We start from the raw sequence: 14,519 nt of genomic DNA on the forward strand, positions 1-14,519 counted from the left end.
CTTTCCCATATTAACTTTCTCACCCGAAGCCCTTTCATGGATATTAAGCAACTGTTTAGTCAGCCAAAAATCCTGTAAAAGTAGCTCAGGAATACAACATACTGTATTGGTTTAAATACAAGAGTTAAAATTGTAATCAACTACTGTCTAGACAGACTAGGGGTGAGCAGCAGTGTAACGATTGAGTCGGTACCAATTTATTTTAGGTCATCGCTAAACTAGAGTGGTTGATTTGAGCAGGATCAGCATCGAAACATAGTCGATATTCGAAAAGAAAGAGAATTGGAGAAAGGATTAAAAATTGAATGCCTGTCAGATGGGATCAGTATACGTTGTTTCAACTTACCGAGCATTACAAGACTATCAGAGGAGGAAGATGGGCAAATTACTTGAAAGCATGACCACCATAATCTATACTAGCTTTATTTACTTTTAACAGTACGTTTGGTTGTATCTGCATGATTATAATTATTTATTGGGCAAATTCAAGAGTTATATCAAAACAGAGATGCTGAAACTCACAGCAGGTTCAGTTTTATGGGGACAAAAAGGAATGATACTGAAAAATAGCCAGTTTCACTGATATACTTATCCATACTCATATGCAGGCTCTTTCATCATTAATAATAAAAGCAACAATAATGTCCCACAAAATTTGGAACACTAGAATTATCAAAATGGCTTAGTTTCAACAGCAGTAATGTTGGTGTAAATGTTTTTATCTGATAGCTAAAATCACATCAACTTCATCAAGTTTGTTCCCAAGAACAACAAAACATCACCAATCACCAATATAGGTTTCAGAATAACAGTCCACAGTTTTCAGATGAAAAGACCAAATGCAATCTCATTCATTTGCAGCTGTGTCCTCAGAGGGAGCACCTCCTCCATCTACACAAACCAGACTATAAATCAGACTACAAAGGCAATAGCTTCTCTTTCTGTTTTCTTTAGTTGAGCAAAATGTAACTGGGCTTTCACAATGTTCTCAGAAAAGAAAGTCCGTGACAAGCATATACCTTCGCCCTCGGATGGAGCACAAGGAGACTTTCTGTATCTTGTTTGCTGTTGTGTAGGCTGCAAAGCATAAAGAGAGCACTACATTAGCCCTACAATCACTCATTCTTTGGAAATACTAATGCAGTTTCTTTTCATTACTTATCTGTTACTATAATCCTTAAAAGGATTGTTCCAATTTTAATATCTCATACAAGTTCAGTATACTTTAATGCAACTACTTGGCATGTATTATGCACTTTATTTGCATTAATTGTCAAAGAAAATGGCACCTTCTGTTACATTAACCCTAAAAAATTAGTGTAGGGAGATTAGCACAAATGTTTAACGATAATATCATAGTTGCATTCTGCCCAAAAAATTTGCCATCTAATCCAAAATCCTGATATAATCGACATTACACCTTGTTGTGACCTAATCAAAAATTATAACTACAATAATGATTAAACCAAGCAACTTCAATAATTTACTCAAGTACATTCATGTGCTTTATAGCAGAAAGAAAATAAGTTCATAGCAGTCAACTAAGCACAAAACTTGTTTTTGAATTGCCAAAAACTATCATCTAACTCATGTTTTAACTTCTAAGCAACAACCCGTATCAGCAGAATAAGTGGACACAACCATAGTTGAATCAGGAATGATACCTGTAATTTTGGCCGAAGGGCTTCAAGTGGTCCTTTAGGCTTCTCAACACCTTGCTGTTATCATCCAGAAATCATGAAATAATATGCAGTAAATACCTTAATGAGCATTTCCCCCTGTTACAATTAGCAGATTCATCTACAGAGTTGGTAAAAATACCTTTCCAAGCGCCCAATCAGCAGAATCAAAGTAAGCACGTTCATGGTCCTGAAATCAAAATCAGAGTCTTAGGTTTGCGCCATTTAAACTAGCATAACATTCTAACAACTACTGACGTAAGATGTGAGCAAAATAAAAAATTCACCTTAGAAATCAGTGGTGGTTTCTTCGGAATGATTCCACCATACTTTTTCTTTAAAACCTCTTCCTGTGAAAAGCAATAAACTTGAGTCAAATGTCTATAACTGTACAACAATTTTGATACAAACTATTTCCATATGTACTTCTTTAGCAGTAGATAAGACTGTTCATGAAAGTAAAAGGGCATCTAGAAAAGCCAAATTATGAACACGACCTCCTCTGCGGATGGTTTTTCCGACTGCTCCACTCGTGGCTCCTTGCCATCCTCCATTCCCAAAGTTAAGTCCTCACAGCACCGTAGGAAATGCTAGCTGCCATAACAAACTAGTCGTCATCAAACAAAAACACGCACTTTGCAAACAGATTCAACATGAGAAAATAAACTCCATTATCACATATAACTTCCGAAAGGCAAAACAAACATAAACCATTCCAACCCTAATAATTACGGAACGAAAGTCCCCGATCTTCATTAAAATGAAAAAAGAAAACCGTCCAAACGAAAAGTATTAGACCTCAAAAACAGTTATTCTACTCCTTAAGACTTAGACCGAAGCATTTTTCCATACTTGTTATAAAATGTGGAATCCAATGCAATTTTTCATGTAGGTCAATTGTTCTTGTTAAAATGGCAGTTGAATCAGCTAATGCTATGTATCACAAACCGCAACCACCTCAATTTCCTAAAATCATTATCGCTATACTAACAATTACAGTCAACTAGAGAAAAACAGAAAATTTAATACGAACACTGAAGAATCAAATCAACGAGAATTGAGCAGAGAATTTGATAATTAAATTGGGGACATGAGAAGTGATTCACTGAGCCAACAATTGGAACGAGAAGTTGGAAATGCAATTCGAAATTGAAAAAGAAAAAAGTGTGGGATTGTTCGTACCTGGAAGAAGCGATCTAGAGAGAGAGAGAGAGAGAGAGAAAGCAAATCTTGGCGAGAGAAAAATGGGAAGGGAATGGGGAATAGGGTTAAATGGGTTTGTTGAAGAATGAAGATGATGGGAAGAGGGAGGACATTTTGTCACGTGGTGCGTGTGAGGACTATTTCCGTTTTGGGTTAGCTCACCAGAGTACCCACTCACTCCAGCTCGACGCGTTTTTCTTTTTGTTTTGGTTAAACAAAAATTGTTGATTTTTACCTTGTTCGAGAGTAGTGAATTTTCTTTTTTCTCTCAAGGTAGGCTTGTAGCCGTGCGGTGCACGTGTCAATATTGGAAAAATGTGAGAGTTTCCTTCAGTTCTTCAATTTGTTCGTATTTATATATTTTGGTTTGCGTTAGTTGTGGATATAACCTGTGACATTACCGGACGAAATAGTAGCAATGTGCTCGTGTTTTTCGCGGTTGATATAATAATGTTAATGGAAAATAAATCGACTAAAAAGAATAGTTGTTATTTATTTTTTAGACAAAATAATGGTAGTTTGGCATTAACTTTTAGACTTTTATCTTCTTCTTTTTTTCTTTATTTTAAAAAGATGACCATAGGGTTTCATTCTTGCCTCCATGGTGAATCGAACCCATGACTTCGTACATAGGTACACTTTTATCTATTTATATTCTATTAACTTAATTTGATAATTATGTTATTGAAGGTTATTATAGGTACTTCAAAATTTGGTGACCCCTTTGACACCAAAAGAGGACCTCCATTTATAATAGTAAAGATAGATAGATATATAGGATTTTTTTTGTTTTTATGAGAAACACATTTTTTGATGTCTCTGACAGAAGAGGGTCTTGCTTCTTCTAAGTTTGCTTGGTTAATTTTATTTTTGTGGATTTCACAATTCTTGAGAAATCGATAGTTTTTTGTGGTAATGCGTAATTAGTTTGCTATTTTGTCTCTTAGAGACCAATAATGTGTGAGATATTTCAAAGAATGATTGAAAGGCTTTGGGGTTTCTATGGTACTGAACAAATCTTGGAGGCTAGCTAGTTCTGGTCACTTTGTGACACTTTTGGCAGGGGTCTAACTGACTCCATTCAGTTCGCAGACATAAAACTTAATGGTTACACCAACTTGTTTGACACTCTAATTTTTCTCTGCCATTCTAAAAGGAATATTGGCTCAAACAATTTTGTCCTCATTAATCAAAACAACTAGAAATGTTTCAAAAAAAAAAAACGTCGGCATACAACGTACATAAAGTTCATGCCTCTCTTCTCTAAAGAGTAAAGATAGGTGTTTTTGCTGGTTTCTCCTGTGTGGCCAAGCTGAATGCTATACCCGCTGGCAGATATGAAGACAACTCCAGGACCATGTCAAAGGAAATACAGAACGTTAGAGGTATAAACCGAGCTGGTCGGTTTATGCCTGTCCAATGCTGAAGTAAGGTTGTGTATGTAATTTGACAAAGTAATAGTAGTAATAGTAAAGAATAAGAAGTTATTACCCTCATGAAGGTGGTTGAGTTTGGAATATATATATATATATTATGAGCATGGGAATGAGTTTCCCATTTCTTCGATGTGGGACGTAGTTCCACATTTTGTAGAATATCAATGGGTTATGGTGCGTGCTTTGGCGAGCCCTACTGGGCTGAGTTAAGACTTGTGGTTCCCAAGGTGAGGCCCATCGTGGGCACCGCCCAGCTGGGTACCGGGCCGAGCCCATGACCTAGCGCTTGGGTGGTCCTACGGGGTCTGGTTGTAGTATGAAACCTTGTGACAGTTTAAGGTATTTGCTGGTATGTACAATAGGATGTCCAAACCACTCAATAGCTATTCTATCCCCTTTGTCCATTGAGCCTGCTCTAAATAATCCCCAATTTGCTGGATTATTGCCAATTTAATCATAAAAAGATATTGAGCAGCGGTGTAGCATGACATCCCAAAGATAGTCTTTCCCCTTCTTATGAAGTCTTTTTCAAAGATTCTATATACATTTATATATGAAATCGTCTAAATAGTATCTGAACTTTTCCCAACTATTGATTTTCATTCTTCCATTTGAAATATCAAAATGGTACATGACGATTTAAACTCGACCTAACATCCATACTTAGAAACAGTAACAACATTAAGTCTTTTATCTTTTCAAGGGTATTTTCATCCTTTCAGTATTCTTCTATAAAGTTTTTACTGAATCGGGAATCTGTATATCTGTTGGAGATTTGGTGTCATCAACTTTCTGTGCCTCTTCCATTTGATTTCCAGAAACAACAGTGACGACATTTTGATCTGTATCTGAATTTTTAACCATGGTTGCTAATCAAATTGATTGGAGATTCTTTAATGCTTGGTTCCCAAAGTATGAACAAGAGCAAAGAGCATGGTTTTGTTGGCTTTTAGGAACTCGATTACTTTCCTTGTTTCTTGGATTGACAGGGTGAACTCAATTCTATTAACTGCTGGTGTTTGATTTCGGGTTCTGGGCTTTTGGGTGTGTTCGATTCAGAGCATAATGGATTTCTTAGACCAAAGAATGGCTTGGTCTGGGTATTATGGGTGTATGCCGGTGAAAAGCCTTACCAATCGAAGCAATCAAAGACGAGCATGGCATCAAAAATTGGTTTTGAAGATTGGCATGGCATTGGAATTGGAAATTTCTTTATTTTCTACTTGTTTGTAGCTAGGCTTGTCTAGAATCAGAAATTGCTGCATTTTCCCACAGTGAGAGAACAATTGCATTTCCCCACAGAATTGCTGCATTTCTCCATTGTGTTGAAGATGAACACTGAAACAATAAAAATACCCTCAACGTTGTTACTGTTTCCATGTATGGTCGGGCTTAAATTTTAAGGTAACATTTTGATATTTTCCAAAATTGAGGTATGAAAATTAATAGTCGAGTTTGAACGATTTTCCCTTATTCTTCTGAATGTGGGAGAAAAGATAAAATTGATTATTAAGAAAATTTTTAACTTGAAACTTAGGTAATTAACCTCTTTCTTTTGAGTAACTCGAGATAAAAAAGGATCACGTTATATTTATGCGAAATCTCATCCAATTAGATATATACAATATATCATCAAAAAAAAAAATTTAGATACGATATATTAGGCCCGGCCTTACTCAAGGACAACTTTGGTGACAACCCAGGGCCCAACAGAGGGGCACAATTTTTTTTATACAAGGTTCGTTTATATATATATATATATATATATATATATATATATATATATGATTTTTCTCAGGTGCGGATATCCGTACTGAAATTTCGGTACGGATTTCCGGTTTTCACCCACTTTCTGATCACATATTTTGATCTTAACTGTTAAGTTTTTAGGTCGTAATGTATAGATCATCTCTACAAAATTTCAGCCAATTTGGTTGTGAGCCCCGAGAAATTTATCAAGTTTACATTGAGATCGTTCGACAAGTTATTTATTTACGATCTCGGTAATTGTCAATGTGCTCGAGAATATTTCCAGAAGTTTTCGTAAAGTGAAATCCTCAATGTAGGAGTTGGATAGTAAAGTACACGCCAAGACGAGTTCATAGAAAGTTTTGGAGAATTATTCGGATCACAGGACTATTTATAGTGATTTTCCGAACTACTAAGATTTTGGGAAATTAATTCCAGAAAGAGAAACACGTGGCGCGATCCTAGCACTCTACCTTTTCCACCGCTTCATCACAGCCCTTGAATCAATTAAACTTGAGGTATAAATACCCCAAGATCAGATTAAGGCTCTAGATTGCTCTAGAGTAACCAGCAAGCTCGAGCTCTCTCAGCCCGAGAGAGAGAAACCCGACGACCTGCTAGGCAGCCCGACCACAACTCCGGCGTCCGGTGATAGGAGCATTTTAATGTGATATTTTAATAGTCAATTCCTCACATTTTGCTTAGTTAATTCCTTAACGAATCGATTTTTAACTCAATTTCTATTTTCTTAGGTACATTGGAGTAAATGATGGTGAAATGAGCATTATGTCCACACTTACCTACAAATGGTGGAGATAAAATTGAAGTAAATGAGTAGGAAATCCATCATCATCATCACCCAAAAATATTCCATGTTTTAGGGTGTAATCATCATGTTTTCTCCATCATTTCTCACACTAATCCACCATCATCATCACCCAAAAACATTCCATGTTTTAGGGTGTAATCATCATGTTTTCTCCATCATTTCTCACACTAATCCACCATCATCATCACCCAAAAACATTCCATGTTTTAGGGTGTAATCATCATGTTTTCTCCATCATTTCTCACACTAATCCACTATCATCATCACCCAAAAACATTCCATGTTTTAGGGTGTAATCATCATTTCTCTTTCTTTTCCATATTCTACAAATCACTTTCATACTCCACTTTCATTATTTTTCTTCCACTCATCATTTCACTCTTCTTTTTCTTCCCTATATAAACACCTTCTCCTCTCATTCTAACACACATTCCTTCATCCATTCCATCTTCTTTGTCCCTCCATTTCCTTTCCATTTTCCCTCCACACATTCCTTCATCCATTCCATCTTCTTTGTCCCTCCATTTCCTTTCCATTTTCCCTCCACACATTCCTTCATCCATTTCATCTTCTTGTCTCACCATTTCCTCTCCATTTTCCTTAGTCACCAATTCCTTCATCCATCTCATCTTCTTTGTCTCTCCATTTCCTTTCCATTTTTCTCTCCATTCTCTAGTTTTAAGTTTCTGCATTTTTAAGCAAAGAGAAGAAGAGAAGAAGAAGCCATGAAGCCTCCTAGCCGTCATCATCCACCTTGTGCCGTGATAGTGAAGTCTTGCTTTAAAGATTCAAGATCAATGTCTCAAGCTCTTCATCATCCACTCCCTTCATGGTGTAATTCTATCTTTTTCCTTGTAATTTCTTTTGGTTTTCTTTGTTTAGATTTGTAGAACTATGAATTCTAGTTAACAAATAATGTTAAGGGCAAAGTTTAAAGCCCGTTTATATGTTTTGAGATAAAGTTGTGATTTCTATATGTTGATTTTTATGTTGCTTATGTGGGTTTGTTTAATTAAATTTGCATGATAGAAAACTTTTGTATTTTAATCTTATGTGGTTGCAAACACTTAGGGTTTTGATATAATTGGTGCTAGGTTTAAGAACATGAAATCGACTTTTCGTTTTGTGTAAACTTGAATCAAAGTAGTAAAGGTTTTGTGCAAAGACCGAATTTAATTAAAGAGGATTGCAATTAGGTGGACTTTTCCATACTAAGTTGTACACTTGAGTTGATAGCCTTTCTCTATGTCTAATGCGTTGAACATGTCATGATTGACTAGCTTTCTAGGGCTTGATTGCATGTTTGATAGGATTAATCTAGGTGCTTTCGCTTAGGTTAATTAGCATTGAAAAGTAAAATATGGGAAATCATTTGCTTTCGAATGTTTCACATGATCAACTCCTCTCTCATGACATTTAAAATCAATTATAGGAATTGTAATTGGATTTCTTGCATATGGATGTGGTTTTGATCTTTGTTCCTTGCGTTCCACCCTTGTATATATGTTTTTTACGTTTTCTTTATTTTATTTATTTTAATTTTAATTTTAAGAATCCTAATCCCCCCTTATTTTTGTTCACTTGTATATATTTATTCTTTATTTTATTTTTGTAAATAATACTTTTCTTTATTTGTTTCACAATTACAAGTGTACCCTCAATCCCCGGATAGAACGATCCCTATTTGCTTATACTACTAACGATATTTCAGGGTTAAATTATGCGCTTGCTTTGAGCGCATCAATTTTTGGCGCCGTTGCCGGGGATTGAAAAATCACTTGTTAAATTGTGTCATTTATTGTATATATTTGTTGTTTGAAAATTGTTTGAAACTTAGTTTAAATTAACTAGGATGTTAGTTATATTATTGAACACGAATTTTAATTGTAGGTTGTAAATTGAGAGGAATAGGTGAAGTCTCTTTTGTTAATATTGGCCTAAACCCCTTATTGGTACCTAGCTCAGGTCCCTTAAGGTTGAGGGCGGCCTTTATTAACACTTGTTGAACTGTCTTCACACTTATGAACTTTTTCATCTTAGTAAGTATAGCCTATGTGGAATGGTGTCTAGGAAGGGGACAACGTTCATGACGGGTTTTTGAATCCAGAAGTGCTTGCAAATGGGCCTAAACCACTATGTGGGAGTAGCTCATGCCAAAATGGATTTTTCCTCTCGTGTTCGTCCTCCCCCACCTGGCCATTTCAGTAAGGTTGCCCAAAAGATTTGAAAGGGAGTTTGTGTCTAGGCGACTATACTTGGGCCGCACGTCCACTTGATTTACCGCTTGGAATTTGATTCGATATCAATAATGTTTATAATAAAAGAAATACTTGTGAATACTCTATACATGTAAATTATTTTGTTTCACACATTATACTTGTAAAAATACTTTTCACGTTTTATACTCACTTGTACTTAACTTGTGTCTTTTGTACAATATACTTGTTAATTATACTTGTAGTTTGTAATTAATAGTTATACTTGTTTTTATTTTGTATTTCTTTGTTAATTATAGTTACTAACTTTATTTAATGTAGGTACCGTCTGGCTGCAAGACGTAAAATACAAGCGCTACTTGGGAGGCAACCCAATTCAGAATATAATCAGATTTGCTTTCTCTTTCCCTATTTCTTTTTATTTTTCATTTTTTTCTCTACTGTTTTTATTTTAGGATTTGTTTTCGTAAATGTCTTCTATCTATGCTTACTTATTTCATTGCATGCTTTTAATTGATTACATTGAAGATAATGCAATATTTAAGTGTGGGGGAAGAGATTTATATTTTTATCTTTCATTTTGAGTCCTATATATATATATTTGTCTTTTATTTTTGAGTCCTTTATATAAAAAAAAAATATATATATATATATATATATATATAAAAATTTGCATTCATTCAGTCTTATTAAATTCAGCTATTTACAAAAAAAAAAAAAAAAAAAAAATTTTAAAAAAAAAAAAATATATATATATATATATATAATAATAATAATAATAATAATAATACTAAGCCATGTCTGCATCTCTGTAGGAGTTGAGACTGAGCTCAAGGGAAATGTGAGAGCCACTGCCATAACCGCCACCTCCCTCGGAAGTAGTCTTCATGTTGCCCAAGATGTCCTCACCATGCATGGGGAATAGTGGAAGGGTTTCAATCTCCTGGTGATATTCTCCTCGTTGTTCCATGATCGATCCATCAGCACCATAGCCGACACGTGACCCAAAGTTTAGATCAATGGATCTGTCAGTGGATCTGTCATTACTAGTAGAACCAGTGGAACCAAAATTGAGATCGAGAGATCCACCAACCGGAACGTTCCGAAATTCCTTCAACTTCTGCCTCTCACGAGCCTTGAGGTTCTGGAACCAAAAGAAGACGTTTTTGTCCTCGATCTGCCCATACTGTTTCAGATGAAGGCAGATCTCTTGAATCTGCTCTGGAGTTGGGTACTTAAAACCCTTATCATAGTAAAGGCCCTTGAGGATTCTTAGTTGAGGCGGTGTGGGAGCCCACCGGTTACTACTCCCGGCTGCTTGGATGCTTCCTCCCTCCTCGGTTGGTTGCTGGGCTTGTAATTCCATTTGTTGCTGGGTTTGTAACTCCATTAGTTGCAGAGTTCGTGGTTCCATGTTGATGAAGAAAGGATTGGAGTTTCGAAAGAAAGGCTGAAGGATTGAGAGAGAAAGGATGGAACTCGGAAGAATTTTCTTTTGGAGTGAATAGTCGCTCCCTCAGAATGCACCTAATTATAGAACGAGTGAGCAGATCTCCACCGTTGGATGGACGACCTCTGAGATTAAATCTACGCGTTGGATTAAAGTCACCCGCAAACACGGAAAAGCTGTTGCCGCGTGGAAGACACGTGGGGGAACCAAACGAATCTCGAGGAGCTGTGACAGACAAGCTACAGCCGAAAGCAGGTTTAATTGCCGTGAATCAAGGAAAAGAAGGAAGCGTGGGGGAGTCAAACGAATCTCGAGGAGCTATAGCCGAAAGCATGCCATAAATCCAGGAAAAGAAAGGAATATTTACACGTGGGGGAGTTTCTTGGGCCGTGAACTATCATAACTCTTCTCCTTCCCGGAGAAGCTTTGTTAAAACCGTGTGCCTTTTCAAATTCCTTCTACTTCCTCATGGCTCGAACTAAGGTTACCCCTCGCAGGGGCGTCAATCAACGCCGTGTTCTCTCTTTGGAAGAAGAAGGTCGTCAAGCGGCCACTAGAGCTGGGCTTACTCGTCCATGGGACCATCGTCCTATTCGTGAGCGTACCTGCAGTCCCCCTCCTCTGCCTCGTCGCTCTCCCAGACTGCATCCCGGAGAGTCTTCTTCCTCACCAGCTGCTCGTGCTCCTCGGCCTATGGCCACCCTGGAAAGCTTGTCGGATTTGATTGATGATTTGCGTTCCTCTCTCCGCGATGGTATTATGGTGACAGATTGGAGAGTCAATTGCATGATCGATTACATCTCTGAGATGAACTGCTCTTTGATCCGCTGTCACACTGCAATAAACAAGCTTGCTCAGGAAGTCAATAACTTGCAAAGTTATCCTCCTGGGTTTCCCCGCAAGGACGCTACTGCATCACACCATGAGGACCCTCCTCAGGAAGCTGAAACCAGCAAGAGGGCTGCCACTCGCCCGCATACCGCTCCTCCAAAGGAGTAAATGGAGATACAAGTCTAGGCTGAAAGACTTTAAACATTAAGCGCTGCATGGGAGGCAACCCATTTCAACCGTATCTGTGGAGGAGCCATCAAACGCAGATTTGCTTTCTTGAACTCTTCCTTCTATTTTATTTTCATGAATTTTAAGTTGTTTTAAGTTTCGTTGTGTTAACTTTCTCTTCTATGCTTGATTTATGCTTTGCATGATTTATATTTGTTTATTCATTGAGGACAATGCATGAATTAATTATGGGGGAAGGATTATTGCTTTATTGTGTTTTTAGTAGTTAGTATATAAAAAAAAAAAATGAAAAATAGTTGATGTTGGATTGTGTTTTTAGTTGATGTTGTGATACACTAAGGTATATTGGATTAAACATAGTCTTGAAAAAGGGTAGCTGTTTCAGTCCCATTGCACATCGAGACTCCCTGTTCCCGTACCTAAGTGTTGAAATTGAATTAAATTGTAAAAAAAAAAAAAAAAAAAAAAAAGTTGGTTTTAGAGTGTTTTTGTTTGTTTGAGTCTTAGGATGCTCCTAACGTCTAGGATGAACATGTCTCCGAATTCATGGCTGAAGGTTTTCACAATCAAAATAGGACTTAATTGAATTCTGTGGTTAATCGACATTGTGATGCTTGTATGAAGATTTGAGATAGGATTGTAACTTGGTTCATTAAGCATGCTAGGATTAAGTCTGATTCATTTGACCCAAGTGAGCTGTTGAGCTAAAATACTTTCTTTTTGAGTGCTTACTGATAATTTCAGAATTTCATGGCTGTATTTGCAAAACCTCATCATTCTTTGGAAATCCAATGATCATGTGTCATAGATTTTAATGGACTAGAGAGTACTAGAACTCGGCTGTTGTGACTGTCAAAACTTGTATGCCATAATATGCACTGATCCTGGATAGGATAGAAGGCATTAGGGTAACCACCATAGCCAAACAAGCATGTGTCCCCAATTGTGCCCGTCGTGGGACTCCTTAGAATGAACCCCTTTGAGCCTACGTTGAAAACCTTTGTTTCATCACCCTCACTACCCTACCATGAGCTTAGTACAGGATATCTCTACCCTTGTCTTAAGGACTTAGTAGAGCATGACATAGTATGTAGGGGTGACGATGAAAGACAAGTGTGGGGTGGGGAAAATCCAAGAAAAAAAAAAGAAGAAAAAAAAAATTTTGCCTTGAAAAGAAAAAGCGGCAAAAGAAAAGAAAAATTGAAATGAAAACTCTTGGGAAATTGTTGAAGTGTGGTTTTGGACTTTCAAATTTGTAGAAGGCTCAAAGTTGAAAAATTAAGCCTTTGTCCATTCCCATGTTTGTTAGAGTGAAACTGGGCCCAAAACAATGATAATTGGCCCATAAAAATGGTGACATAAGGTGGTCCATATATGCTCTGCTAGGTCCTTAGGATTTTTGTATCCTTAATCTTCATTTCGAAAACCCTAGCTTAGCCCCATTACAACTTGTTTTAAGTGCTGACTTGATCCTTGAGATGGGCAGTCTTTGGTTAGTGGAGTCAGTTACGCAGTCGAGCTTATGGTTTAGGTCCATTTGTGCACTTAGTCATTTCATGAGGTCTTTAAAAATTCTTCACAAAATGTGTTTATTGATGAAATATGCAAGCTGTTTGTTGCCTTACAATTTGTTCTCTTGCATATACTTGAGTGTGAAGCTTTTAAGCATAGCCATTTCTGAGAGAAAAATCGAGAGTATGCCCTGTGAGTTTGGATTGGACTTGTTCGAAACATGCTATCATTCACTGTATAACTTAAGTTCTCCATATCTTGCTTAGTCATATGAATGTCACAGGTTTATTAACCATGGAATTATCTTTGTGATTTTGATTAAGTGTTTAACGTGAAAGCCATGAGTTTGGAGTCTCTGAGACAACAGTTAGGAGCAATAGAGTCATTTACTTGCTTTTTGTCAAGTCTTTGTTTTGTTTTGGATTTTTTTTTGTTTTGTTTTGCTATGGGACTAGCAAAAGCTAAGTGTGGGGGAATTTGATATGAGCATTTTAATGTGATATTTTAATAGTCAATTCCTCACATTTTGCTTAGTTAATTCCTTAACGAATCGATTTTTAACTCAATTTCTATTTTCTTAGGTACATTGGAGTAAATGATGGTGAAATGAGCATTATGTCCACACTTACCTACAAATGGTGGAGATAAAATTGAAGTAAATGAGTAGGAAATCCAGCATCATCATCACCCAAAAATATTCCATGTTTTAGGGTGTAATCATCATGTTTTCTCCATCATTTCTCACACTAATCCACCATCATCATCACCCAAAAACATTCCATGTTTTAGGGTGTAATCATCATGTTTTCTCCATCATTTCTCACACTAATCCACCATCATCATCACCCAAAAACATTCCATGTTTTAGGGTGTAATCATCATGTTTTCTCCATCATTTCTCACACTAATCCACTATCATCATCACCCAAAAACATTCCATGTTTTAGGGTGTAATCATCATTTCTCTTTCTTTTCCATATTCTACAAATCACTTTCATACTCCACTTTCATTATTTTTCTTCCACTCATCATTTCACTCTTCTTTTTCTTCCCTATATAAACACCTTCTCCTCTCATTCTAACACACATTCCTTCATCCATTCCATCTTCTTTGTCCCTCCATTTCCTTTCCATTTTCCCTCCACACATTCCTTCATCCATTCCATCTTCTTTGTCCCTCCATTTCCTTTCCATTTTCCCTCCACACATTCCTTCATCCATTTCATCTTCTTGTCTCACCATTTCCTCTCCATTTTCCTTAGTCACCAATTCCTTCATCCATCTCATCTTCTTTGTCTCTCCATTTCCTTTCCATTTTTCTCTCCATTCTCTAGTTTTAAGTTTCTGCATTTTTAAGCAAAGAGAAGAAGAGAAGAAGAAGCCATGAAGCCTCCTAGCCGTCATCATCCACCTTGTGCCGTGATA

The 14,519-nt window shown here is 36.8% G+C and overlaps 1 protein-coding gene across 1 annotated transcript; it reads right to left on the minus strand.

Moving 5' to 3' along the window:
• Positions 1-585: 585 nt before the first annotated feature.
• On the minus strand, positions 586-3,011 carry LOC112185622. Its single transcript, XM_024323886.2, has 7 exons — positions 2,862-3,011; positions 2,177-2,273; positions 1,967-2,029; positions 1,822-1,869; positions 1,665-1,718; positions 1,020-1,077; positions 586-891 (listed from the first exon to the last, which is right to left on the minus strand). The coding sequence occupies exons 2-7, from the start codon at positions 2,231-2,233 to the stop codon at positions 848-850; spliced, it is 324 nt and encodes a 107-aa protein (XP_024179654.1). The 5' UTR covers positions 2,234-2,273; positions 2,862-3,011; the 3' UTR covers positions 586-847.
• Positions 3,012-14,519: the final 11,508 nt, after the last annotated feature.

The sequence above is a fragment of the Rosa chinensis genome, chromosome 2, assembly GCF_002994745.2.
Source record: "Rosa chinensis cultivar Old Blush chromosome 2, RchiOBHm-V2, whole genome shotgun sequence".
Classification (NCBI taxonomy): Eukaryota; Viridiplantae; Streptophyta; class Magnoliopsida; order Rosales; family Rosaceae; genus Rosa; species Rosa chinensis.

Coding starts and splice junctions, on each gene's coding strand:
- LOC112185622 (XM_024323886.2), bottom strand. CDS start 2,233: ATGGAGGATGGCAAGGAGCCACGAGTGGAGCAGTCGGAAAAACCATCC. Junction 2,030..2,176: donor AAAAACCATCCGCAGAGGAG/GTCGTGTTCATA, acceptor TGCTTTTCACAG/GAAGAGGTTTTAAAGAAAAA. Junction 1,870..1,966: donor AACCACCACTGATTTCTAAG/GTGAATTTTTTA, acceptor TTTTGATTTCAG/GACCATGAACGTGCTTACTT.